The sequence below is a fragment of the Bos indicus genome, chromosome 26, assembly GCF_029378745.1.
Source record: "Bos indicus isolate NIAB-ARS_2022 breed Sahiwal x Tharparkar chromosome 26, NIAB-ARS_B.indTharparkar_mat_pri_1.0, whole genome shotgun sequence".
In the NCBI taxonomy this organism is placed as follows: Eukaryota; Metazoa; Chordata; class Mammalia; order Artiodactyla; family Bovidae; genus Bos; species Bos indicus.
The window spans coordinates 46913342-46940843 of record NC_091785.1 but is presented as its reverse complement, the minus strand read 5'-3'; the positions used below and the strand labels follow the sequence as shown (position 1 = coordinate 46940843).

At 54.7% G+C, this 27502-nt stretch overlaps 1 protein-coding gene across 11 annotated transcripts in view; it reads right to left on the bottom strand.

Annotated features, from left to right (window-relative positions):
- PTPRE (protein tyrosine phosphatase receptor type E) overlaps positions 1 to 27502 on the bottom strand; it is a 184224-nt gene that overhangs the window by 5840 nt on the left and 150882 nt on the right. For 9 of the 11 annotated variants that reach the window (XR_011564339.1, XM_070781095.1, XM_070781096.1 and 6 more), the window contains 13 exons: positions 25646 to 25736; positions 20850 to 20926; positions 19942 to 19978; positions 17603 to 17700; positions 13726 to 13845; positions 12233 to 12396; positions 9792 to 9927; positions 9378 to 9527; positions 8945 to 9038; positions 7526 to 7602; positions 6610 to 6744; positions 2946 to 3071; positions 1571 to 1737 (listed from right to left, as the gene is read on the bottom strand). Coding sequence is in view for 8 of the 11 variants with exons in the window: in XM_070781095.1 (XP_070637196.1) it covers positions 1571 to 1737; positions 2946 to 3071; positions 6610 to 6744; positions 7526 to 7602; positions 8945 to 9038; positions 9378 to 9527; positions 9792 to 9927; positions 12233 to 12396; positions 13726 to 13845; positions 17603 to 17700; positions 19942 to 19978; positions 20850 to 20926; positions 25646 to 25736 (1472 nt within the window). In the remaining 3 variants the exon portion in view is untranslated. Of the gene's footprint in view, positions 1 to 1478; positions 1738 to 2945; positions 3072 to 6609; positions 6745 to 7525; positions 7603 to 8944; positions 9039 to 9377; positions 9528 to 9791; positions 9928 to 12232; positions 12397 to 13725; positions 13846 to 17602; positions 17701 to 19941; positions 19979 to 20849; positions 20927 to 25645; positions 25737 to 27502 lie in introns of all 11 variants that reach the window. The other 2 variants (XR_011564340.1, XR_011564341.1) reach the window with 1 other exon arrangement.

Here is a 27502-nt window from a genome sequence, read left to right as displayed (position 1 = left end):
TGTAACATGAGTCAGATCAGAACCAGTGACGAGTTTTCAAGCTGGTGGACCCATTTCCCTTCCTCCTTGTCGGGGGGACTCTCAGAGGATGGCCCCTGGACGGGCAGCAGCTACATCACCTGGAAACTTCTTAGGAGCGAAACCCTTCCCGGTTCAGGCGTAGGGAGCTGCAATCCTGGCCCAGACTCCCCGTTTGTGCAGGGACCACCTTCCGAGACGGGAGGCGTGCAGGTGGATGGAAGGGTTGCTTGGACAAAGGGTTGCTTCCTGGCAGGAAGGGTCAGATCCCGACAGTGAAGGTCTGCATCTCCTCTACTTAGCAGAATCATTCGGATAAACCCTACAGAAGCAGACCCTCTTGGGAGAGAGAGCAGGCCTAACGGAGGCAGGCTTGGCTGGCCTCTTCCACGGAGCCCTCGGTGGACGCGGGGTTCCCACGGGGGCCCCAAATCCCGACTGTGGGTTTCGCTCATCTTTGTTGGCATCCCTGGTGCCCGACACCTATAACGTTCAGTCTGGGTTTGCGGAGGCGGAACAAGAAGGAACTCAGTTCTCATTTATTCTAAAGGACATCTACGAAGGCACCAGGGACTGAAAACCTAGGTGTGTGCACCCCCTGCTGGCCGTGCCCGAAGGGTGCATCTCTGGGTCCAAGGTCAGGAAAGCGGCCAGACCAATCTTCCAGGTTAAGCCGGGCTTTGTTGACACGAGGGGTAAGCGGGTGGGGGCGAGTGGCAGTCAGAGAAATGGGCACCACATGTAGACAGAGGCACAGAAGTGCAGTCTTAGAAGCAAATCAGACCCCACCCCAAGATCAGACACCCCAAGCTCCCGCAGGAAGAGTTTTGCAAGGGTGATCAAGGTCCCTGCCAGCAGGAGGGCCTGGGCCAGAAGGAAGGAGAGCTGGCACGTCTCCATAGGATTCACCCTCTGCCTCATAGAGCTGTTTATCAAGGTTCTTGCTGGGGGGGGGGGGCGGGGTGTCCTGCTGCATCCAGGTGCCCCCCGGTGGGTCCTTCTCCTCACGGTGGGGGGTGGGGGGCTTGGGAGCCAGGCTGAGTGGCGTCAGGATGGGCTGGGGCTGCGGACCCTCTGTTATGGACCCCGGCCTGGACATCCCTGAGTAGTTCAAGAAAAGCTTCCTGCTGTGCTGGGTGGGCATGCCAGCCAGAGCCCCGCCGGTCTTTCAAAACAAAGATAATTCAAGTTCAAGGTTTGTCTGAGCTATGCTTGGAAATGTTTCTTTTTTTTTTTTTGATGACTTAAAAAGCACAAAGAAACGTGTCTGAGTCGCTTCCTGACTCCTTCTCACCAAATGCTTCTGCAAGTCTAGGAAGATATTTACGCGTTTGTGTTAAGTCTGGGAGCGGGGGAAGGTGAAGAAGACAGTCCAGAGAAGGGTTGCTGAGGGGAGCGGTGCACTGGGCGTGGGGTCCATGTCAGGCCTACCGGGAGGGGGCGCCCCGGGGCCCACTTGCCTGCAGTGCACGGTGATTGGCTGGTTGCCGGTGCACTGGGCGTGGGGTCCATGTCAGGCCTACCGGGAGGGGGCGCCCCGGGGCCCACTTGCCTGCAGTGCACGGTGATTGGATGGTTGCCGGTCTGCTGCTGCTGCTTCTGCACGGCCGCGATGAGGTCGATCATGCCCTTACCCTCAGCCGGGATCCCAATCTCGGGCCAGCCGTGGAAGTGGAACTGCCGCACCACCCGCGTCTGCTCCTCCGGCCGGGCCAGGGGCTGCGGGGCGGGAAGAGCGTCTCAGGGCTGAGTAGTCACAGTCACCCGGCCGCCCTCCCAACCCTACCCGGGGGGGATTCGGGCCACAATCTGGAGCAGCCCGTGGAGTTCTCATCTGGCTGGACTCCCAGATGCTGGCTACTCGTAGGCTGTGGTCACCCTAAAGCAGAAGGCCAGCCGTGCCTCTTTCTGGGTGGGGGTCATGACAGTCAAAGGATGCTCCCCGGAGCCCACAGGGCCTGCCAGACCCCGTTATGGGATCCTGGGCAGTTTTTCTTGAGATGACAAGAATCATCCGTGTTTTGTAAGAAGCCAGGACTCACTTCCCTGATAGCTCAGTCAAGAATCTTGCTGCAATGCAGGAGACCCCAGTTCGATTCCTGGGTCGGGAAGATCCCCTGGAAAAAGGATAGCTACCCACTCCAGTATTCTTGGGCTTCCCTTGTGGTTCAGCTGATAAAGAATCTGCCTGCAATGTGAGAGACCTGGGTTCGACCCCTGGATTGGGAAGATCCCCAAGAGAAGGGCATAGGCTACCCACTCCAGTATTCTGGCCTGGAGAATTCCAAGGAATGTATAGTCCATGGGATTGCAAAGAGTTGGACACAACTGGGTGACTTTGACTTTCAGGACCCACCATGTCTCTTCAAGGCTGGGGATAAGCAGTTTCAGTCTAGGGGCCCTGGGTCTTTCTGTGATCCATGTGGAGGAGACCAAGTCTTTGGGCAAAGCTGAGTTTCTCTGTACTGACCGTCTTGAACTCGGAATCAGATCCCACAGGTAGGTCATTTTACCCATGGTTGACACACAGGGAGAGTTCCCAAGACCTGGCTGGTGAGGGGTGGTGGGAGGTTCTGAGAAGGGGTCTGGCAGAGAAGCCCAGGAGGCCTCTGTGGCGTCACGCATTCATTCCTCCTGCTCTCTGACCCATGGTTGTTTCTCCCAGGGACTGGGCAGCAGTAGGATGCCTCTTGGAGTCGGGTACCTGGCCCCACCATCCCTGGGCTCCAGCAAGGAGCTGGGGGACGATCTTACGAGAGATCAGCCACTTGGTAACACGGCTGCCGACTGCCCATACTGACCACTGACACGAACGTGGGGATCTGGAAAAGTCTGAGGGACAGGACATTCTGGCACAAAGACAGAGCCCACACGACAGCTGCAGGGTGTTCTGTCCATAAGAGACTAAAGGTTTCTGGTAACAATACCTGATTGAAGGTGACCAGGAAGTCTCGTATGCTGATGGCTTCAGAAAGGGTATCGCTCTTTATTTCGATCGTTATTTCTCCGTGAGTCACTGAGCCCTCTGTTGGCCAATACTGGTAGCATTTATCCTGGGGGATGAAATAAAAATGTTTTAAGTCTTGTAATAAAGAACTTGCTGCCAGCAGTTTTAACAATAGGATGCAGGCGTGCTGTGAAACCATTTAATGTATTTAATCTGAACAGGAAACTAACTCATGAACATAAATATGAATATAAATATGAATGCTACCAGTGCCTGCTGACCAAGGGAACAAAGCGGACAGTTCAGGAACAGACACAGAACAGCAATGACAGGCCACAGCGGAGGGGCCCGCCAGTAACTGGAGCTGGAGAGTCCGCTCTCTGTACGGAAAAGCGAGCTGGAGCCCTAACTCACCTGCCTGGCTCAGCTGCCTGGGCTGATATGAATGCCCCAGCCCCTCTTGGAGTTGGGCAGTGTGCAACCTGCATAACTGTATATGGCAGACTTGAAGTTTAATAAAGACAAACCAAGGCAGGGTAAGACTTGAAGTCAACAATAAAACTGTGAACGCCTTAGAAAAAATATCTTTTCAATTTGGGGTATAGGTTTACCAGACAAGAACCCCAAAAAGCTAACCAACCATGACAAAGAAGATCTCAACATCAGATTATATTAAAATTAACCCTATGTCATCAATAAACATTTTGTTGGTGCTTAGTCGCTAAGTTGTATGTGACTCTTTTGCGACCCCATGGACTGCAGCCCACCAGGCTCCTGTGTCCATAGGATTTTCCAGGCAAGAATACAGGAGCGGGTTGCCATTTCCTCCTCCAGGGGAATCTTCCCCACCCAGGGATCAAACCAGCATCTTCTGCGTTGGCAGGCGGACTCTTTACCACTGAGCCACTTGGGGAACTCCAACAGACATTGAGAGAGTAAAAAGACAGGCCATCAACTGAGATGAGATACTTGCAATACATAAAAGCAACAAGGAATCAGTACCAAGAATATATAAAGAAATCCTCTAAATCAATAAGAAAAGTGCAAACAACCCACAAGAAAAATGAGTGAAAGGCATGAACAGGCTCTTTGCCCAAGAGGAAACATGTCATCATCTATAAATACACAAAGTGATGCCTGACCTCAGAGGGATCTGCTACTGCTGCTGCTAAGTTGCTTAAATAATGCCCAACTCTGTTCGACCCCATGGACGCAGCCTACCAGGCTTCTCCATCCCTGGGATTCTCCAGGCAAGAACACTGGAGTGGGTTGCCATTTCCTTCTCCAATACATGAAAGTGGAAAGTGAAAGTGAAGTCGCTCAGTCGTGTCCGACTCTTAGGGACCCCATGGACTGCAGCCTACCAGGCTCCTCCATCCATGGGATTTTCCGGGCAACAGTACTGGAGTGGGGTGCCATTGCCTTCTCCCTCAGAGGGATCAGAGAGATGCAAATCAAGGCCACAGAGAGGATATTTATACCTATTTAATTAACAAAAATGAGGATGCCAGACCATCCTAGGCATGTAGAAGAATGACGTTCATCCAGGGTCTGCTTTGAAAACCATAACTACTTTGGAAAGTCGTTAGGAACTGCCCTGCCAACTCAAACGTTCACATACTCTCCGACGTGGCATTTTTGTCTCTGAACCGTACAATTCCGCGTGCATCATGAGACACATACGAGAAAGTACCCACAGCACTGTTTGTAAAACAACAAAATGAAACCAACCCAAATGCCCGTGGCAGAAGGAGGGGCAAGTCAATGGATACAGGATGTACAGTTTGTGTCATGGAGCAGAAGGAAATAATGGTGAATGAGCCACAGTTACAGGCAGCAACACAGCAGAATATTGAATGCATAACTCTGAGTGGAAAAGTCAAGTCTCGGAAGACCGTATACCTTATGTGAAAGTCACTCAGTTGTGTCTGACTCCTTGTGACCCCATGGACTGTAGAGTCTGTAGAATTCTCCAGGCCGGAATATTGGAGTGGGTAGCCGTTCCCTTCTCCAGGGGATCTTCCCAACCCAGGGATCGAACCCGGGTCTCCTGCATTGCAGGTAGATTCTTTACCAGCTGAGCCACCAGGGAAGCCCCATTGTATATCTTAGTGGTGCCCTCTTATATGAAGTTGAAAAGCAGACAAAACTAAATAGTAGCTTCTTGAGGAATATATTTACTCTATAAAAAAAGATTTCTTAAAAAGCTAAGGAAACGCCCACTAGGAGGGCTTAATTAAAAAGGTAATTATAAGTGTTGATGAGGAGGGGGAGAAACTGGAACACTTGTACATTACTGGTGGGGCCGCTTGCACAGTTAAGTGATATGAGTTTGCAATATAGTTATGACAGGCCCCAGCAGTTCCAGCCCCAGGCATCTACCTAAGAGAAATAAAACTGTGTGTCCACGTAAAAACTTGTCCATGAATGTTCAAAACAGTATTCGTAACAGCCCAAAGTGAAACAACCCAAATGTCCAAACACTAATGAATGAATACACAAAATTTAAGGCCATACTATTTAAAAAAAAGAGTGAGGAACTGATTCATGAATGAGCCTTATAAACATGCTAAGTGAAAGTGCTCAATCACGAGAAATAGGTGGCGTGATTCCATTTATATGAAATGTCCAGATGAGGCAAATTCATAGTCAGAAAGTAACTAATCTGTGGTTGCAGGGATTGTGAGGGGGGAGTAGGCAGTGATCATTCCTGGGTGTGGGGTTTCTTTTCAGGTGATGAAAATGAGCTGGAATTAGTGATGTTGTACAACTCTGTGAACACACTAAAAACCACTGCACCATACCTTTTAGAAAGAGGAATTGCATGATATGTGTGTTATATCCCAATAAAACTTTTTAAAAAGGCAAAGAAGTAAAACCCCACGACTTCAGGGTAGTGGATGCCTCTTGGGAGAACGCCTAGGTAAGTATATGTTATCAGCAACAGTTTGGTTTCTCACTTGGATGATGCTTTATTAAATAAAAACAAGAAGACTATGTGCCTCTGGATGGATCTCTGGGAGAAAAGAAATATTTAACCCGTTCAGTTCTACCAGGACTATATTAATTAGGCACACATTTCAATACCTCCGTCTTTTTGTCCCAAGAAAAGTGAGTAAAGGTCTTTTCCTTCAACAGGTTGTGACCAAATATGTATTTGTGGCAAACACAAAATGGCAGAAATTCAAGGCTGGTTAAAGGTGGCTAAGACGGTAAAGCGTCTGCCTACAATGCGGGAGACCAGGGTTCTATCCCTGGGTCAGGAAGATCCCCTGCAGAAGGAAATGGTAGCCCACTCCAGTACTCTTGCCTGGAAAATCCCATGGACGGAGGAACCTGGTAGGCTACAGTCCATGGGGTCGCAAAGAGTCGGACACGACTGAGCGACTTCACTTTAAATAAAATATAGGCTAAGAACAACAGCCAGTGGATAGTTACAATGAACTGGAGTTGGCGGGGGAAGGAGTTGAAATAAAACCTTTTTCATTTGCAGCCTCTCTCCCTCCTCAGTAGTCGTGGCCTGGCCTCACAGCCGATGGCAGGTGAGGTGTTCCCAGGGGACAGGCAGTCTGTCGGGTGGGCTGCACCTGGTGGGTGTGAGCAGCCCTGGAGGCTGCTGGGGCGGGGGCAGGGGGCGGGCTGACCTGCTCTCTCTCCTGCACCTCGGTCAGCATCACGATCGTGTGGCACTTCCACTCCCAGACCATCCTCCAGAAGTCCTCCACCGTGTGCGCCAGGGGCCCCTGGGTGGCGATGAAGTAGTCCTTCTGCCGGTAGCCCTTCAAATGGGAGAGAGGTTCAAGTCCGGCTTCCTGCCACTGCTCTCCCACGCTGGGACACGTGGCTTTAGGACAGCCCAGGGCTGCAGGAGGGACGGCATTCAGGCTTCCGGGGCCTGAGCCGAGACCCAGATGGCACGTGCTCAGAAAACAGGTCAAGGGGCCCCTTCACCTCTGTACGGATGTAACAGGACCCTTGCTTGGACTGGCTTCGATTCTATTAATGCGTCTGTACGTGTCACAGCTAACTTAGCATCAAGGCAGGGCAGAGAGGGTGCGGAGTTAGAGGAAGTGAGTTAATTCCCCAGTCCTGGCTTGGTGCCCACGTGACCCCCTCTCCGGCACAGTGTTCTCTCATCTGTAAACCAGAATCTGAGCACAGACTTGACTGCAATGCTGTCTCCCGCCCATTTAGCTCCGCTGTGCACAAGGCAGGCCGTGATGGGGCCTGAACTGAACTGTGGTCACAGGACAGAAAGCGCGTATGAGCAGGGACAGAGGGCTGGAGTGTAACAGCCGAGCAAAAGAGAAGCTATGACGTATTAAAGGCAGAATGGAAAAGCAGCCAATTATTTAAAAGTGCACGTACATCCTCTACTTCAAAGTTCCTTATTCCTTTTTTTTTTTTCAGCAAGTGTTTGCTAATGAACTGGTTTGGCTTTCTGGGGGCGTGTCCACCCTTTCCGATTGTGAAAGCAAGTAGCTGAAGAGACTGAAATCATGGGGCAAAGGAGCTGCGTCCCCGCCAGGCACGCAGGCTCGGTGGGGGCCCGGCACTTACGTCTATAAAGGACGCGTTGATGTAGTCCGTGTACTCCTGGCCCCTCTTCATGGAGAGAATCACGCGGTTGAAGTCATCTGTAAAGCAGTGCATCCCCTGGGTCAGAAGCGACCCCATCCTGCCTGGCAAACTTGAACTCGCTGTTAGGAGCTTCTGAGACAAAGCTTATGGATAAAATCACTAAATACAGTCAACCCCTTGGAAGGTTTCCTTCCTAAACTAGGTTCCTTCAAGTGGCCGGGGGAAGCTGTGTTTTGTGAGCAAAGTTCTCAAATAACTGACTCATTGTCTTCATCAGTCATAAATTGAGGTGCTGGGCTGTGCTTAATCGCTCAGTCGTGTCTGACTCATTGGAACCCCGTGGACTGTAGGCCGCCAGGCTCCAGTGTCCTTGGGGATTCTCCAGGCAAGAATACTGGAGCAGGTAGCCTATCCCTTCTCCAGGGGATCCTCCCGATCAAGGAATCAAACCTGGGTCTCCTGCATGGCAGGAAGATTCTTTACCAGCTGAGTGCCCAGGGAAGCCCTAAATTGAGGTCATTCATACCAAAACGTAAGCATTAAAGTAAACTTAAGCTGTCAAAGGAGTGTGGCCGGCCAGGCAACTTGGCGTAGCCTGCCAGAGGCATCACAGCCATAGAGCCCCCGGGGTCTGAGGCTGGAGAGGGCTTGCCCAGCCCCACGCACTGCCGGCCAGAGGCATCACAGCCATAGAGCCCCCAGGGTCTGAGGCTGGAGAGGGCCTGCCCAGCCCCACGCACTGCTGGCCTGGGCAGGTCCATGTGAGGGCCTGCTGCTGCAGGAGCTGGAGTCCAGGAGAGGATGTGGAGGGGAGGTCTGGGTGAGCCCTTCCGCCTCCTCTCTCCCCCTGGGGTTCCTCCGATGCCTCTGCTTCTACCAGGCCTGTAGGTTTTCCGTCCCCTTAGACCTCAGGCTGCCCAGCGCCCGATGCCTCCCCTGCCCATGGTGTGCCGGCCCCAAGGCCTCTCCCTGGAAGATCTCAGCTGAGCTCCCTTCGGATCCGGCTGCACAGCATGGGCCAGGACCCCACTCTGTGTACAGGAGGGTGTCGTGCCTCCACCCGCTTGGGGGAAGACAGGATGGCATCTCGTAGAATCAGGAGGCACCACGTCAGGCCCGAAGCTCATCTTTCCATTTCCAGGAAGTCCCCCTCCCTGTCCTGCCTCCAAATCCAGGTCACGAGATGCCTGCCTGACCCCCATGGGACAGCCTAGGTCACTCATGTCTTCACAGGTGGGCATTCTCTTCCCCACACTTGACAGAGCTCCCCGAGGGCACCCCACCCCGGACCCCCGGTTTACAGGAGCGGGTGGTCAACGACCTTCCAGCGACTGAAGCCCCAGGACGCCCGCCGACAGTGCCTGCCGCGCGGGCCTGCCCTCCGCGGGCGGCCCTTACATGGAATGATCTGGATGACCCTGGCCTTCTTCATGTTCGCGGGCAGATTGCCTGTCCTCATGTTCTCCTTCATGATGCGGACGTTTGTCAGTTTCTGCAGCCAAGAGAGACACAGCCACACAGTTAAAACCCTGATGTTCCCGAGAGACTGCTCAGCCTTCTAACCCCACTGCCATCAAGGACACCCGCTCAGAGGAAACTGTCTCCATCTCCAGACATGGCCCGAGTCTTGGGAGATAAAATGTGCATGTACGATATTCCCCCCACCCGCCAACATGGCTGCAGAGCTCTGAAAGTCCCCGTTGTTCCTCCCTTGAAAGTCATGGGCAGGACGGACCCCCTTACTTTTCCAGGGATTCCTAAGGGAGGAAGCAGCTGTAAGCAGCTTTGTGTGAATGAGGCTGGTCCTCCTTGAGAGCAGGTTGGCGCTTACCCTGAACTCCTCCTCCAGCCCGATCTTGTCGAAGTGGGCGGTGGGACCGTGCAGCGCCTGAAGGTGCTTCTCCAGGGAGGACACGTCCAGCTCGGTGTCCCCATAGAGGTAGTACTCCAGTAAGGCTTGGTAGATGAACGTGTACTGCATCTGCGGGGAGACCCAGATGGACTCCAAGGGGGGCCCCTGGAGTAGGGGGACCCTTCTCTTTGTGCAAAGGGGAAGGGGTTGGGGGGAACGTCAGATTAAGGGCTGTCTGTAGTGACCATCTGCGGCCTTGAAGAGGGCCGGGGTGACATGGTCCCGGCCAGGCACCACTCTGCATGCACCTGACTCGTGTCCCGGGGCGTCGGGGTTTGCTGAGCCAAGCTCACACCAGCATAGGTGGCTGGGCCAGAGGAGGGCATGACTCACGTCTGTCTGAACCATCTGAGGCCGCTGATTGCGGATTCTGGACACGAAGTCAAAGACGTCCACCTTCTGCTCTGCGTGCACCATGTCCATCATGGCGTCGATCACTATGAAGGTGCCCGTCCGGCCCACGCCCGCGCTTGGGGAGAGAGGAAGAGGCCACGTCGTGAGTCCCCGGTCCCCACTGCGATGATGGGAACTTGGAACACGCCTGCAGTCCGGACTGGAGGACACGCCACCCTCAGTGAAGACGAACCTCTTCAGGGCGCACAAACTTCCTTCCGTTAATAAAGACAAATCCAGTAGGGCCACCGGAGGGCACCAAATCTCAGGGACAAGATCTCAAATTTCCTTCAAGGGCCAGCGAGCTGTCACTGTGGTCCTGTCTGACTCTGAGACCCTAGAGACTGTAGCCCGCCAAGCTCCTCTGTCCATGGGATTCTCCAGGCAGAAATCCTGGAGAGGGTTGCCATTTCCTCTTTCCTCTTCCAGGGGATCTTCCCAACCCAGGGATCAAACCCGCGTCTCCTGCAGGTCCTGCAACTGTAGGTGGATTGGAGACTGCTAACAGGCTTCCGGAAAAGGGCCGCTGTCTAAGCTTTGTGTGAACTGTACTGGTAATTTTTCTTCTATTACCGAACACTGTCTCCTCATGATCACTTGTGCAACTGGATTTTTTTTTATTGTCACACTTGATGTGGTTTTCCAGGTTCTTCATAAGAAAGAAGGACTCCAGGCCAGGTCTGTTGGCCCTAGAGCCAAGGTCATGCAAACTGGGGCACCAGCTGGCTCTGTCTGTGACCCCAACCCTGAACCCCAGGCTGGCTGGGGCAAGCTAGTGCTCAGGGGCTCCACTGAGAGGTCTTCCTCGGGAAGCTGCTCGATGCCACTCCTGGGCTGGGTTTCCTTTCTCCCCAATGGTCTCCCCATGGCGGTCTCTGCACATCCTCCCACCTCCACCCTACCTGTCCATCTAGATCCCCTCCAACCAATGCAGGCCGTCCATATGTGTCTCCCCAACACCCAGGACTCAGCAGGCACACAAACAAACTCAGCCAACATCCGCAGGATGAAAAAAACCCCTAATGGTCCAGACCACAGCTGCACACAGCAGCCACGGGTGCAGGGTCACTAGGTTGAACTGGGCTTGCCCCCAGCACGCCAACCCACTGCGGCATTAGCCTCTTTTAAAAAAAGAAAGTCATCTTTTAAACAGAAGGTTCACAACTGAAGGAATGAAGCACCCCCCCAACCATGTTCCTCTTTTGGCAGGGAGGATGGCACCACTCTTTCCAGCTTGTCTCCAAAATGGCACTAGGCAGGCAATGAAGCCCTGCCCCATCGGAGACTCCCTGCTCATCACAGGGAGGGGAGAGCGGACGAGACATGAGGGGCTCCTTCAAGAGTCTTAGTTCTTTACAAACAAAGAATGAGACGATCGTCAGGTGCAGAGCCAGGTCAAGACAACCCACCCAACAGGTGCGTGGAAGGGGCCACAGACAGCGGAGGGCAGAAACCAAGATGAAGGGCAAATGGCCTGCCCCAGCACCACAGCGAGCGGGGAGGCGAGCAGGGGAGGGGCCAGGCGCTGAGGTTCCACCAGCACCAGGGAATCTGGAGGCATCAGAACAAAACAGAGCTGAACCAATCCCCGCAGCCAGCCCTGACCCCACGCAGAGGCGGCTCCTTCATCCCTGCCGTCTGGAGCCCAGCCGGCTGACTGTCAGCTGACGCGAACTGGAGCGCGCCTGCCTGCCATGGGCCATTCAAACTCTCCGCCCTGAGGACATGCTGCTGACCAGTGTCCCCTCTAGCTGGGGCCACCGCGGGTCCACGCCTCCGAGGGGTTTCCCTGTGCAGGGACTCAGGCCGGTGGCCCTGCCCTCCCGGCTGGAGGACGGACGGTCCTGCTCACTAGCTGTAACTCTCCACTGGACATGGGGTTTCTTGCTGTTACAGATGGGGTCATTCCGAGTATCAGGGCCCGGCCAGGGACAAGAGGCACCTGCCCTCCAGGGACACAGGGGCTCTAAATCTGCCACACAGGTGTTCAGTGGAAGCGACACAGCAACTCTGGCTTTCAGGAAGTCTGAGCAAGAATGGGGGCTGCCCCCTTGAGAGGGCCAGGCGGGGCTGGACCAGGCCCCAGACTCTGCAAAGCCAGTGGCTCAGAGGAGCGTGCTGTGCCGGGTCACAAGGCGCTTGTCTGCTTTTGATACTAAGGTTCCCTGACAGGTGGTACTGATGAAGGGCTCTGCCTCCCCGGATGGAGAGCATCCCTCCGGCTCTCGCCCTGAGGGATTCTCTGAGCTGCTTCCAGTGCCTGGGAGGTACTCTCAGGTCACCCCAGCTGCCCCTCTGCCCACCCTGATGTCCGCCCACTGGTCACTGTCCCACTGGGGGCCGTATGCTTCCTGGGGCCACCTGGCCCCGCCCACACGCACCTGCAGTGAACCACAATGGGCCCGGCGTGCGCGGGGTTGAGCGTCCTCACTTTCTTCAGGAACTTGAGCATGCCGATGGGGGTGAAAGGCACCCCAAAGTCGGGCCAGCTGGTGAAGTGCAGCTGGCAGACCAGCCGAGGCGCTTTGCAGCCGTCAGGGAGTTGCTGTGGGGACACGCGGAGACGTGAGCGGGCGGGACGGCCCCTGCCCCCTCCCCACCCCTAGCATCATGGCTCCAGGACACTTGCTCGAGGTACCCTTCTGCCGTCCAGGCGTGAGCCGCCGTGGGGACTCATGCAGAGAGGGGCCCATCAGTGAAGACTGGATGCCCGGAAGTGAGAGACCCTGATGCTTACTGGCCCCATAGCAGCGGGAACAGCAGAGCAGGGCCCACGGTCACCCGGACCAGGACCAGGCTGGGCCAGACCCCAGCAGCCAGGCAATTCCCTGCAGCCTGCCTCAGGGCTAACGGACCCGTCGGCCAGCAGGCTGGCTGCGTCCCAGTTTGCCGGGACTTCATGTTGCTGTGTAACTGCCAACAGCATCAGCTTTCACTCTCAAAAGTGGCTTGATTTGTGGGGAAAACATCTGGTTGGTCTACCCTTGGGAGACCCCACCCCACCCCAACCCTTCCCTCAAAACCTCTCTCCACCCTTCTTACCCACAGCCGAGGAGTCCGGTTCTCGTCCCAAGCCATGGAAAGTCATGTAGTGTATTTGGAAGCGTGTGTGTGTGTGTGTGTGTGTGTGTGTGTGTACGTTTGTGTTTCCGGGAGGAGGTAGGCCAAGGTTGGGGACAGTAATATGATAAAACTCATCGTCTCTCCTCTTTTGCTGTGGCTTCTAGGAAGCTCAGGCTCATATTCTGTGATCTAACCACACCCATCACTCTACCTTTGATTCTTGATAACACCACCTTCTGCTTTTTTCTAATTTTTTTTTTTAGTCTCTGAAATCTCTTATTTCATCTGCCTCGCCTACAGGTGTCTTTATTGAAGGCTGCCTTAAATCATCTCAGGGGAGGAGTGACTAGCAGGAAAAGAGTTTGAAAAATAATGAAATGTTTCAGATAAAATTTTGAAACTGTAAAAAAAAAGAAAAGAAAAACCTCACGTCTCCATGCCAGTGTGTGAAACGGCCCTGTGTAACTGAGTGGGGGACCCCTTCCCACACCCCCAGGATGCTCCAACTGTCTCAACTTCCTCCACCCAGGTGGTCTCTGGGAGCCAGAGACCCTGACTCAAGGTCACGTGCTCCTGCCTGTCAGCCGCCTGTAGACTCAGATCTGTGGCCCACAAGGGACCGTCCCGCGTCCCCGCCCGGCACTGCCTCCAGCCTCGTCTCCCCTTGTGAGAGCTGCTGGGAGTGGGGGTAGGGGTGGGGCTGTTGGGGTGCGGCCAGTGCTCCCTACTGTAAGCACGCACGCGTCTCTCCTCGCAAGCACGCACGCGTCTCTCCTCGCAAGCCTGCCTCTGTAGGAAGTCGCGTGCTTACAGACTGAATGCAGAACTTCCGGATGGTGTAGTCCACCAGCACCGCGCAGTCCTCCACACACACTCGGATGTTCCCGTACGTCCAGCAGCCCTGGTCCGGCCAGTACTGATAGCACTTCTCCTGCGTGGGACACGCGGATAGAAACAGAAGGTCTGCGGGGGGCCTTTCATCACCTCGCAGCCCCCCGCCCCAGCCACAGACACAAGGCCTCACACACAGCCAGCTCCAGTGACGCAGTCCTCAGAGGCCAGGGCGGTGCGTCTCCGTCTCATCCGTGCTGGTTAACGGCAGGACTGAGACCAGAATCGGACCCCTCTGATGCCTCGGTTACTCATCCCCTTACTAACCACACATACTGACCGGACTGTCAGGCTGAGCTGCTCTACAGGGGGGCCCACGTGGAAGCAGCCTCACCTAGGTGGCTCTTCGTCAAGCCCCAGAGGACCATGTGCTCCCCAAACACTGCCCATCGGACTCGGTGGGTCATTTTTCCTGCCCAGCGCTAACGGCGAACTTAATTTGCATCCCACCCACCCTCTGTGGAAGTCATGGACTTGTAGTCAGCTGAACGCTCCTGACTTTTCTCCAACCAGGGATAAGACTGATGCAGGCATCTGTAGAGCTGGATGGGTGGGTGGTCACAGAGAGGTCTTCCTTTGCTTTCCCTCCCTCAGAACTACAAATGGACCACACACGAGACGGGGAGACTGGGCCTCCAGTTCCTGACCCCAGGGGGTCCTCCTGCAAGAAGGACTTGAAGGCATGAGGTCCCCCTAATGGGGGGCTCCCTGCTCCATGGCCGCAGGCGTCAGCAAGCCATTGATCCTGGACATTGCCCACCAGGCACAGCTCACAGGCCAGGCCACGAGGATTAATAATCCTATAAACAAGAGTCAGCTGGTATTTACCAGAGCCCAGGGCTTGTGTGATGACACCCACCAACTTCCCCTCCCACAGCCTGGCCCTGGGCAGCTCTGAAGGGACCCTGAGGAGAAGCCCACCCTGAAGGTCATGGTTTGGGCAGTCTTGGCCTCCCGGGGACCCTCCAGAGACTCTCGCCTTGACAGACTCTCACTCGAAGACCCGAGGGCTGCTTCTCAGACAACCACAGGGCTCAGGGTGTGCTCTGTTCCCGTCTACACAGCGGTCACCACCGCCTGCCACCCGCCTCCACCCGCCCGCTCCGCCCCCATCAGATCATGAGATGCCAGCTTTCACAACACCGAGCCAGGATGCTGAAGCCAAGGAGACCACAACAGAAGTGTAAGCAATTAACAAAAGGGGAACTCTGTTGAGAAACGATTTTATCTGAGACACTGAAAATCGAGGCCCAAAGGCAGGCTGAGTCTGAGTCACAGAGATGGAAAAATGCAGTAGGAGGCTGCAGAGAAAAGAGCCGGGGGAGGGGGCGTGTCAAGTAATGTGGCAACGAGATGACTGATGGGGGAGATGGGGGTGCCTTCCGAGCCCCACAGTCCCTGCACTGGTCTCCTCTGTCTCTTTGCAAACAAGCCCCTGAAAACCTGGCCCAGAGATCAGCTGGTCCCAGGGGACACCAGGCTCCAGGTCATCCTCCTCGTCTGGGGCCGTAGGGCTGCAGCATCCGCTCAGAGCGCGGGGACACCTTCCCCACAACGCCCCCCCGCCCCCCTCCCCCGGAACGTGTCCCTGCCTGGGAACCCCCTGCTTCCGCCCATCACTCTTTCCGGTGAGAGAGCACACACGGGGCCTGGGCAGGATTAACACGGAGGAGGAGGAGGCTGGCCCTCCCCAGCCCTGTCCCAGCTCGCTTCGAAACAAAAGAAAACCCCTCTCCACTCCCCGACCGGAAATGGGGTGGGGTTGGAGGCTTTTCCACTGCTTTTCTGGATGGAATAAATTAGTGGTGGGGGAGCTGGGGGCCACCTCATGGCTGCCCTCCCAGCCAGCCGGCCTCCCCTCTCCTGCCCTGGCTGAGTTCTTCCATCCCAAAGGGCAGCCGCCTTACCCCGAGCCCTAGCCAAGCAGCCTGGGCTTTCGTGGGGACAGGCCGGCCAGCCCCCAGCCAGTGAGTGAGGATGGATGGCACCTATGTCCGGCTGGAGCCAGGACCACACAGGCCCTGGGACAGATGTCTCTGACCGAGCTGTGTCTCTCTGTTGACCCGCTTGCCACCACCCCTGTTCGGGCGCTCGCGCTGGAACGGGCGAGAAGAACAGTCTGCCTGCTGCTCGCTTCCCATATGCCTCCCTGCTCTGCTTTTAACTCTGGAGTGCGAGCTCATTTCTGAAAGCACAGGCCTCTGCTTACTGCTGAGGAAGCCCTGGAGCGCCCATCCACGTCAGCCTGATATCCAGGCTGCAAGCGCCGGTTGGTGCCTTGATGCATTTCTGGCCATTCTGCTCTTGGCATGGACTTCCTGGTTCTGGGTCCAGCAGATTGCTCCCTGCCTCACAAATATGCCCCAGTGCTTCTCTCTGCTTGCATCTGGCATAGCTCCCCCCACCCCGCGCCCCAGTCTCCAAGACCCAGCAGCACCATCACCCTCTACATGAGCCCTCCTGCCTGGCCTGGCCCAGGAACCAGGGTGGGGGGCTGTCCCCCTCTTCACCACACCTCCAGAGCCCCAGTCATGCTGTGTCCCAGTTTTTTCTACAGGAGTCTGTGTCCTTGGAGTTGAAAAGTGAATGCCTTCCAGGCATAAGGAGGCCTCAGCATCTCTGAGCCCGACACGGAGCCCAGCAGGGCCTCGGCCTGGCCGCGCATCTGGGTCTGTCCCTCATGGACCTCCACTGTTCCTGCTGTGTTTTATTTTCTGTCTCCATTATGCTTTATGTCATCTCCTGACATGACCTGCAGCCCCTCACATCGCAACAGGAATTGCACGAGGGGTCTGCCCGGTGGCTCACTGCCTGCACCCCACCCAGGGCAGTCCTGTCTAGAAGGCACACTTAGGAAACGAATCAGCTTGACTCGCACTTCTTCATAGAGATTTCAAGTTCTTATAATGTGTATGCATTACTTTTTGAAGTCGAAACAGCTAATCGCACACATTGAAATACCAAATCAATACGACTTCAATACACCTTGTTTTTTTCCAATGCATTTCTCTGGTCTGAATAATAAGGGAAAAATCACTTTTTTTTTTTTTATGGTCTAAGGCCCAACATATTATGTTCCAAGGTTCTAAAAAATTTCTATATTAAAATTCACTGCTCCCACCATGGCGTAAGAACTGGTGGGTCACCCAGGGATGACTCTCTACTGAAAGAAGAAAATCCCTCCATCATTTTATATTGTGGTCTAGGATGTGAGAGTTGGACTGTAAAGAAAGCTGAGCATTGAAGAATTGATGCTTTTGCACTGTGGTGTTGGAGAAGACTCTTGCGAGTCCCTTGGACAACAAGGAGATCCAACCAGTCCATCCTAAAAGAAATCAGTCCTGAATATTCATTGGAAGGACTGATGCTGAGGCTGAAACTCCAATACTCTGGCCACCTGATGTGAAGAGCTGACTCACTGGAAAAGACCCTGATGCTGGGAAAGATTGAAGGCAGGAGGAGAAGGGGACCACAGAGGATGAGATGGTCGGAGGGCATCATCGACTCAGTTTGAGTAAACTCCGGGAGTTGGTGATGGACAGGGAGGCCTGGCGTGCTGCAGTCCATGGGGTCCCACAGAGTGGACACGACTGAGTGACTGACCTAACTGACTGACTGACTGGGACAGTGAGATCCTGGGAACACAGACAATGTATTTCAAGATAAAAGTGCTGTGAGCCCCGAGGTGTTTTGTGTTTTTTTGTCTGCTGTGATAAGCAGGAGGGAGAAGGGAAAAGGAAGTGGTGAGCACACCCCCAGCCAAGCAGCAGCAGCTGAGAAGAACAGGCTGGGCTTACCTCTTTTCTTTCTTTCAGATTCGTCAGCATCACGATGGTTGCACATTTCTGCTCCCAGATCATTCTCCAGAAGTCATTCACTGTCTCCTGCTTGGGACCTGGGAGGAGAGGATGGTCCGAATCAGACAGAGCGGTCCCTGCGAGCCCCAGACCTGTCACCCTGGCCTTTGGGCCTCGAGACGGCTGCTTCCCCGCTACCTGCCCTGAGGAAGGGGGTGATGGGCCGGTTCACTCCCTGCAGAGTCCCAGGACTGGAGTAGGGGGCAGCCTCCCCATCTGGCCCTGCCTCTCTCTCCCTGATAGCCGCCCACCCAGGGGCTGGGAAATCCTTGGGGGCTAAGTTAATGCACCCAGTTGGGTGATGATCGTGAGCCACAAACACTGTTTAAATGTGAGCTGGTTTGCAAGCTGTCAAAGTGGTTTGTGGCCACGGAGGGGCTTGTCGAAGCCTCAGAATAAGACCTCCCATCCCAAACCGCTGAATCAGACTGTGTGTGGGGGTGGGGGAAGGGAGACACACTGCCGGCTGCCTGACCCACCTGCCATGTCTAACCCCCTTTCCTCTGAAAAAAAAAAAAAAAATCACATCTCCCAGCTGCCTTCACAGCTAGTGATGCTTTCTGGTAAGATGTAGGCTGAAGTCCCTGGGGAAGGGGTCTGAACAAAAGGTAGTGTCCCTGGAAGAAAGTCCTCTGCCTGCTGCTCTCTTTCCTGCCTGACTAGGGACAGCAGTGCCGGGAGGTGCGGCAGCCACTTTGTGATCCTGAGGATGACAGTAAGGAGGTCAGGGGAGGAATGAAAGGGGCCTCTCTCCCTTGTGCTGCTGCCCCAGCCCGGGCTACTTCCTCTAGACGTCTGCTTATAAGAATGAAAAAGACATTTCCATTGGTGTCAGTGGGTGTTTGCCAGGGTTTCTGACATTGAAAGCTGGGCATGTTCGTGATGGACTGTGGGCTTGTGTGTATATCTCCCTACTTTTCACGGCAAGTGAAAATGCCAGTCGCTCAGTGGTGTCTGACTCCTTGCGACCCCAGGGACTGTAGCCCACCAGGCTCCTCTGTCCATTCTCCAGACGAGAATACTGGAGTGGGCTGCCATTCTCTTCTCCAGGGGATCTTCCTGACCCAGGAACTGAACCTGGCTCTGCAGCACTGCAGGCAGGTTCTTTATCATCTGAGCCACCAAGGAAGCCCATTTTTTGTGTGTGCATTTAAATGTGCATTAAGATTGCTATCTACACTGAATGTTGGTACGCACTGCTCTAAAGACTCTTGCTGAGCAATGAGGATGTGCAGGAAATCCACTGTTAGCTCCCTGACACCCAGCTTCACCAGCCCTGGCTCCCGGGGATGACAGCCGCAGGCAGACGCTGGTATGCTGGATTGAAAGTGCTCGGAAACACAGAGGATCATGTGTGAGGTTTAAGGGCATGCTTTCATAGGAAGGTCCGCTGGAGGTGGGCATGGCAACCCATTCTGGCATTCTTGCCTGGAGAATCCCATGGACAGGGGAGCCTGGCAGACTATAGTTCATGGGGTCACAAAGAGTCGAACATGACTCATCGACTAATAACTTTCACGGCTAAAAGCATCCTCAAGGTTATGGGCTTGATCCAGAAAGTTACTTACTCCCCTCCCTGCTGTTCCCCAAGCCCAACAACTTGGAAGTCACATAGAAGTCAGCCGGCAGAGAGAAATTCAAGGATTTCTAACGCAAGTATCAGCACGCTGCGATAACAAGCGCTGGACCGTTGGGCGTCTGGGTTTAACTCATACAGGCGCAGAAGCAGATCGTGTGTCTCTGCCTCTGTGCACACACACACCGTGTGACTGCACACCTGGCATGGCTGTGTACGATGGACGCCCCCACGCCCTCCCCGTCTGTCTGCCCTGACCACAGACGGGGGCGTATGCGCGCAGAGGTCCAGCTCTTGTGCTCGTCTGAAACCCTGTGACCTGGAGGAATGTCATCACTTCACAGTATAATGCTTCTCAAACGCTATGGCGCAGAATGACCTGGGAATGGTGGCTAAGATGCAAACTCAGGGACAGCAGCTGGTCAGGGGTGGGGCCCGCATTCCTGACCACCTCCCAGGGGAGGGGACACCCCTGGCCAGTGGAGCAGACACATTGAGCGTCAAGGCTGTGAGAGTCATGCCATCTTTCACTTCCGTGCTTCGGGAGAGGCTGGACGACTCTGACCCGCTGTGTAAACGTAGCAGTACACACATATACAAAAAGCCTGTATAACCGCCCAGGACGGTTGGTACCAGGTCAGGAAGCCATCGCCTTCCACGTCATTTTACCAAAATCACGTTCGTCACTTAATGAAGAGCTTACCTTGAGCAGCTATGAATTTATTCTTCTCTTTATAACCCTAGAGAAATAAAATCAGATTTATGATTTTTCAGAATTGTCATTGTGGAAGGACTTTACGGTTAGGAAAGTAACATGTATTTGTTGTGGAGAATTTGGAAAACACAGAAAACCAAGAAGAAACCTTGCCAGGAGTTTCAGAAATAACATGCTATTTTTGCATATCCCTTGCCAGTATTTTTCTGTGACTACTTTTCCAGATATGCAAGCAGACACACAGGTACAGATATATATTTTTTTAATTGGTTAATATGCACACATTCTCTTATACTGAATTTTTACAATAATTCGTAACTTATATCAAATGATCTTTTAAGGTTCAACTAAACTGGATTCTTAATAATCCATTCTATATGATTTTACTGCAAATTACTTAACTGGTCCCCTCTGTTCTGTTTGGTCAGTAAAATAAATGAGTATGGGCTTCCCAGGTGGCTCAGTGGTAAAGAACCTGCCTGCCAAGCAGGAGATTTGGGTTTGATCCCTGGAGCAGAAAAATCCCCTGGAGCAGGAAATGGTAACCCACTCTGGTATCCTTGTCTGGAGAATCTCATGGACAGAGGAGCCTGGTCAGTTACAGTCCATGGGGTTGCAAAGAGTCGGACACGACTGAGTGGCTAAGCAGCAGCAGCATAAACGAGCCTCCCCTGTGCTTATCTGCAACTTAGGAACAAGTCCCCAGCACAGATGCTAATTTAAAAGGCCCAATGCTTTCCTGCTCTCTGTGTGGTGGCCAGTGTGGCCACCAGGTCCAGGAAAGTGTGGACAAGTTACCTTCCTGGCCCCGGGAAGAGGGGGTCCAGTGGTCGCCATCCACACTCAGCCCCCAGTGGTCCAGGTACGAGTGTCACGCGGGGCTGGGGGGTACTTACATCTATGTAGGAAGCGTTGATGTAGTCTGAACACGGGGTTCCGTCCACTTGGCTTAAAATCACCCTGGAATGGTCATCTGCAGAAAAAAAACAACACAAAAACCGTGACATTAGGCCAGGGAATCACACGGAGGATTAAACGCTGTGAGGGACGTAACCATGGTGACCATGGGACAGAAGGGAAGTTCTTCTTAAACGTTCCCAGGAGACGCTCAGTGTCCTGGTGCAGGGACGCACCTGTTCCACCCAACACGGCACCTCGGCACCCAGGCCAGGCCAGGCCCCGAAAGAGCTGAACACACCCGGGGGATGCTGACAGGTAAGAGCTTCAGGGCCCAGGAGTCGATGTGCTGGCCCTCGGGAGCACTTCCGTGGGCCACTCTCTCAGGCTTTCGAAGGGGAGCCTGTCCACCTCTGGACAGGTGGGCGTCAGGCCCGAGGGCTTGGGACTCCAGACCCCAGTGCTCATGCTCAGGTCTGCCCCGGAGCAGGCAGCTAACTGGACTCACACGGACGGACTGTGCAGGATGGACCACTGCCTGGAAGATTCCGGCCTGTGGTTCCAGAATTTTCCAGTGTATGAGGGCCAACCAGGGAGGGCTGTGTGTGTGAGTGGTGTGTGTGTGTGTGGTGTGGGTGTGTGCGGTGTGTATGTGTATTTGTGGATGTGCAGTGGTGTGTGTGTGTGTGTGTGTGAGTGGTGTGTGTGCGTGGTGTGGGTGTGTGTGGTGTGGGTGTGTGGGTGTGTATGTGTATTTGTGGGTGTGAGTGGTGTGGGTGTGTGCGTGGTGTGGGTGTGTGGGTGTGTATGTGTATTGGTGTGTGTGAGTGGTGTGGGTGTGTGCGTGGTGTGGGTGTGTGGGTGTGTATGTGTATTGGTGTGTGTGAGTGGTGTGGGTGTGTGCGTGGTGTGGGTGTGTGGGTGTGTATGTGTATTGATGTGTGTGAGTGGTGTGGGTGTGTGCGTGGTGTGGGTGTGTGGGTGTGTATGTGTATTGGTGTGTGTGAGTGGTGTTCTTGTATGCAGTGTGTGTAGTGTGTTGTATGTACACGAGCGTGGTGTGTATGTTTGTGGTATGTATGTACACATACATGTGGGGAGGTTTTAACCAGGCCCCATATGACTTACATGGGTCCATGTCACTTCTGCCTTCATGGGCCCCTTTCTCAATTAAAGAAAAAAATTACACATTCTGTTTTACGACGGCATTATGTGTGTGTGTGTGTGTGTGTGTGTGTACCAAATCGCTTCAGTTGTGTTTGACTCTGCGACATCATGGACTGTAGCCCACCAGGCTCCTCTGTCCATGGGATTCTCCAGGCAAGAATACTGGAGTGGGTTGCCATTGCCTTCTCCAAGGGATCTTCCCAACCCAGGGATCGAACCCGGGTCACTTACGTCTCCTGCATTAGTAGCTGCTATAAAGATGAGTATGAGCCAGACTGTGTTAGGTATATATTTCCTTCTGATTCTCAACGAAGTTAGACCATTTCATGGGTCCCTCCAGTGGAGCAGCTCCAGCTCTGGGTCTCCATGCTGGTGTGTAAGCGGCCGACCACTTACAGGAGTAGAAATGTATGAAGGAGGCCCAGACTTGGGCCCAGGGCTCTAGGATCAAGCTGCTTCTGGGTTTTTACTCTGTGCTGGGCAGTACTTGGTGGGTACTCTGCATGTATTTACTGCATTAATTATTGGATAGTTCTGCGTCCTGCTCCCTGCTTTGTCCCCTCTGAGTAGCCAGAGGACTGAAACTAACCGAGGAGGGGGAGTGTGTGGTGTGGGTCTGGGGCAAAGACCCCGGGTCACAGACTGGATGTCTCCCCTCTACACGGAGGGCTGCTGGCTTGACCACAAGCGGACGGGCTCGGACACCTGCTGTCTGGACACCATACGCTGCTCCTAGTGGAGGACAGGTGAGCGCAGGTCTGGGGCAGTCACGGCCCGCAGAGGGCAGCCAGGGTGTCAGACCCAAAGCTCACAGTCCTCAAAGGCTCGGCCCTGAGACCCTCGGCCCTGAGGCGGAAGCAGCACCAGTGGAGCATGCATCGGGCCAGCTTAACGTGGTTTGGAACAATCTACCCTTCTGAGGACTCTGTAGAAAGCCGGGAGTTAAAAATAGCCTTCTGGTTAGATTTAGCATCTTGCAGTTCTAAGAGCTTCCTGTCTTTTCATTCTAAAACGTTACACTTCTGTCTTAAAACATCATTTCCTAAAATTATCCCTGGTTGGCATCTTTTTCCAGAAAAGAGAAGGACGCTCCCTCGCCACCGGGCGTGGGGCCGTCCCCACACGCGGCCCCTCAACACCCCAGGCACGCTGACCTCTGTCCTCAGAGCTCCCTGGGTTCACACCAGGACTGGCTCCTGTCCCAGGGCATCTTGTAAATAGGATACACTTACAGGGCTCCCTAGGTGGTGCCCATGGTAAAAAATCCACCTGCCAATGCAGGAGACTCAGCAGAGGGGGGCTGGATCACTCAGTCCAGAAGACCCCCTGGTGAAGGCAATGGCAACCCACTGCAGTATTCTTGCCTGAGAAAAATCCCAGGGACAGAGGATCCTGGCGGGTTGCAGTCCACGGGGTCGCAAAGAGCTGGACACGACTGAGGGACTACATTTTCCCTTCCTTTCTCTGTGCGGGGAAGGGGGCCGGAGAGGGAAGGTATAGGGGGCTGAGGGATTGGGCCCCTGCCCGTCTCCCTGCCTGTTGACCGACCCCACCCCCGGGTACGAGCAGGGTCTCCCAGGCTTAGGATCGGGGGAGCAGGCCTGGGAGCCCCCTGCACAATCCTCCCGTGATCCAGCTGCCCCAGGGCACCTCTGGCCAACCGCCCAGGTTAACCAGGTTGGCTTCTCCTGGGTCTCACCGATGCCAAAGCCAGATGCCCCCAGCTGGCCTCCTCCAGGGCACACCCCAGTGTTTCCAGGACACGGTTCTGTAAATGTGTCCTTGCACCAACGTGAAATGCTCACATCGGACAGAGTCCCCGGGCCCGTGGTGACCGCCAGCTCCTCAATTTCCTCTGGCCTGGCACTCCTGGGCCGGGAGGGGCTGGGGCAGGACCCACACTTTCACACTTGCGGAGAATGCCAGCTCCCTTCCGTAATACAAGCCAGAGGAACGCGGCTTAGACAAGTCGGGCGTGCAGCAGGCCCTGCCGGGCCCTGCTGGGAACCCTCGGGGGGTGGGGGATGCCCTGCCCTGGGCCATCAGAGGTAATTCCCACACTTGGCTGCTAACTCCGGTCCATGGAGCTCAGGCTGAAACCACTCTTGATTAGCCAGGTAAACGTTTCCTTTAGGAGGAAAACGGCTCAGTGATTAGAGAGAAATGTAGGCCAGGAGCCTTGGAAAGGGCTTGGCAGTGAGCTGGCCCTCCACACACACGTCATGCAGTCAAAGCGCAAACTAAGCTAGTTAATTCAACTAAGAACAGATGCTAACTTCCAAATACCCTAATTTTTATTCAGCGCAAATTAGGCCAAAGATCCCCAACCTCCTGCGTGGTGTTTCTTTCCCTTGAGCAGTTCAAGCCACGGAACTTGCCTCTAATATGCCTTACCCAATTTAACATCAAGTCCTCTCAGCGTGACCTTTGCTCTGAGTCTAGAACCTGACCCTGGTCTAAGCCAGCCTCTCTGCTTGGCTGCCTGACCTGTCATCTCCCTGGCGCTCCCCTGGCTTCCTCTACAGACGTGCATGGGGCAAAGACTACTTGGCTGATTTCTCTGGTTTCCGTTGACCCAAGTTCATGGTGGACTCTACACACACACACACAAACCCCAACCAAAAGCACAAATAAATCCTATGCAGGCAAAATGGGAATGAATTGCTTCTATCAGGTGCTGAAAATCCAGAGACCACATAGATTAGGTAGACCACAGCTTCTCTTACCCACAGGGCAGATGGACTCAATTCTGGTCCTAAAAATCCAGCCAAGAGCCACCTCACTGAGGGCCGGCACAGGCCGGCTGGTTCCACCCCACGGAGGCTCTGCCCCAGAAGGGAGTCGGGCCTCCAACGTGAACTCACCGGGGTCCTTAGAGGCTGCCCTGCTGCTAGCCTGATGGCGAAGTGGACAGGAGGATCCAGGCTAGAGAAATGACATCACAACTCACCCCACCCTGCCCCTCAGGCCAGCTTCTACGCAGGCATCTTGGAACGCTGGGGGTCTGACTCGGCACCGAGGCCCCCGAGGCACAGCCCATCCAGCAACACCCCTGGACAGGTGTGTCCACTCTGGCCTCGTCACCCCCTGGAGGCCACACCCCCCGCCCACGACCCCCATCAGCTGCGGTGGTAAAGACTGGGACGCCTCAAGCCTTCCCACAGCGCTGCCAAAGCCCGACAGCCCTCTGAAATCTTGTCGCTTCTGTCCCTGTACAAGAGCCTTGACGCTGGTGGCCCAGGGCACCGTGTCCAAGATGGGGAGATGCTTGGGACCAGTGGCTGCCCGAGACCAGGGCTCAGGGCTGGTCCACAGCGGGAGCCCTGCCAGCCGGGGCAGGTGGCATCCTCTTGCCCCCATCTCCTCCCACCCAGGCAGCCGAGGTCTCAACAGTGAACGCAGGCTTGGCAGCCAGACCACGAATGGCACAGGCTCTCAGAGCCCCAGGTGGGAGACACACCTAGATGCCCACGCGCGAAGGCTGAGCAGGTGTCCTGACCCGGGCCCTGCCCTCTGAGCACCCGGGAGTCTGCTGATTGGACAGGCAGAATCACCAGGAGCTGTAAAGCAAAGTTGAGTGTTGTCAGAATGCCACCGATCATGTGAAAAAAAAAGAATAAAATCTTACTGGGAAGGATGTTGGGGTATCGGTTTTTTTCTCTGTTTTCTTCTTTATTGGCCAGTTCAAAAGTTCCTTGCACGTGTCCAGACGGCAGAGACTAGAAGAAAACGCAGAGTCAGCACTAAACGTGAAGAATCCAGCACCTCATCTACGAGTCTCCCTACCAAGCGCGGGAATCAAGAGAACGGGTCTCTGAGCAAACTACCTCCAGGGCTTTGCCCGTCCCTCTGCTCCTGCCCAGAGAATCCTCTGCCTTGGGCACTGGGCCTGCCCTGGGCAGGGGCTGTGATGGACACACAGGCCAGTCTTCCCTGAGGCCTCCTGTTCACTGGGGCCGACAGGGATGCGGACAAAGTGATGACCCATAGCTGGACCCTGAGCTGCATCCAGGCCGCCCCTGGGCCTGCGTGGCCAACAAACTCCTGGGACCCAGAAGCCCTGGTCTGGAGCAGGCCCAGCTCAGGGAGGTAGGAGGTGGCCGTGGCAGAGCTCTGATCCAGGGGTGAGGACACAGACGGTGGGGCTGGAGGACGAGGAGGGTGAGGTGAAGGACCGTCCTCCCCTAAAGATGCGTGGACCAGCAGGACAGACATAGCTGCTGGCTCCTTGAAACGCAGACCTGGGCCCACCCCCCGTCAGCATCGCAGTTACCCACATCCCAGGGGGCCTGCACGTTCCGCCCTAACCCTCCATTTGTCTTGAAGGGAAATCAGGTCTGGGGGCTCTGCTAGTACGAGCCTCCCTCCTGACTTCTAGTTCCTTCCACCACTCAGAGTCTCTCGGCTCTTGTTGGAGCCAAACCTCCTCCCACGTTTGCTTGCTGCTGGGGAGGGTCCATGCTCGGGGTCGGGGGGTGTGGTGCTTCTCCAAGAGCACAGTGGGAAAGAGCCTTCTGAACCTCCTTCATCATCCAACCTGACCGTCGGGTGAACCAGGGGCCACTGGGACTCGAGTAAGTAGTGTTAACATTTATCGAGTATTTTTGATGGGCGGGGACTGGGGAAGGGCTGGATCACCGACCTTCACAACCCACCCAGTATCAGGTGACACTAAGACCATCCCTCCTGTTCTGTAGATAAGCAAACAGAACCCCAAGGTGGTTGTGGAATTGTCCAGAGTCACCTGCCTGGCAAGCAGCAGACAGTGGGAGGGGACCTGGAGCTGGCACCTGGACCCTGAGAAGGACACTATCTTCCTTGAAGTGTGGGGACAAGCAGGGGCTGCCAGTGGTCAGTGCCCAGGAGACTAGGGCCCAGCCTGGGGTCAAAGTCCTGAGTCAGGGCCCCCTTCTCCCAGGGCGGGGGCTTCTCCGTCACTGACTCAGCTCCTGCCAGCCCGTGTTCTCTCCCCGCTCCATGCCCAACGGCCATAGGCGGAGGCTCTGCCCAGGTCAGTGTGGAGGCCAGCCCAGTGGGCGCCTGGGCAAGGCCAGTGGTCAAGGCCTCCGCCAGGCCAGTACCTCCACTGCCGCAGGGAGCTCTTGGCTCTTCATCAGAGCTCTTAACACTGAGCTTCCTGGCCAAACCTCAACATGAAATGTGTTACCACGTTCTAGAGTCTTCTCTTTTGCACCTCAAAGCTATTTTTGACCCCAGCCCTGAAAATCAAAGAGTCATGAGACCATCATGGCAGGGAGGGGGGCGGCACGTGATGTGATGGGTTAGTTAAAACCCACAGAATGTGCAACTCTGGAACTCTGATCTGACCTGCAGCTGTGATCATGAGTCAATATTAATTCAACAGCTGTGACGAATGTAACACACTCAGGCAAGACGGCCATCACTGGGGAAAACCGTGCGGGAAGAACGAGTGTATGGGAACTGGTACTTTCTGCACAATTTTTCTGTAAACCTAAATCTGCTC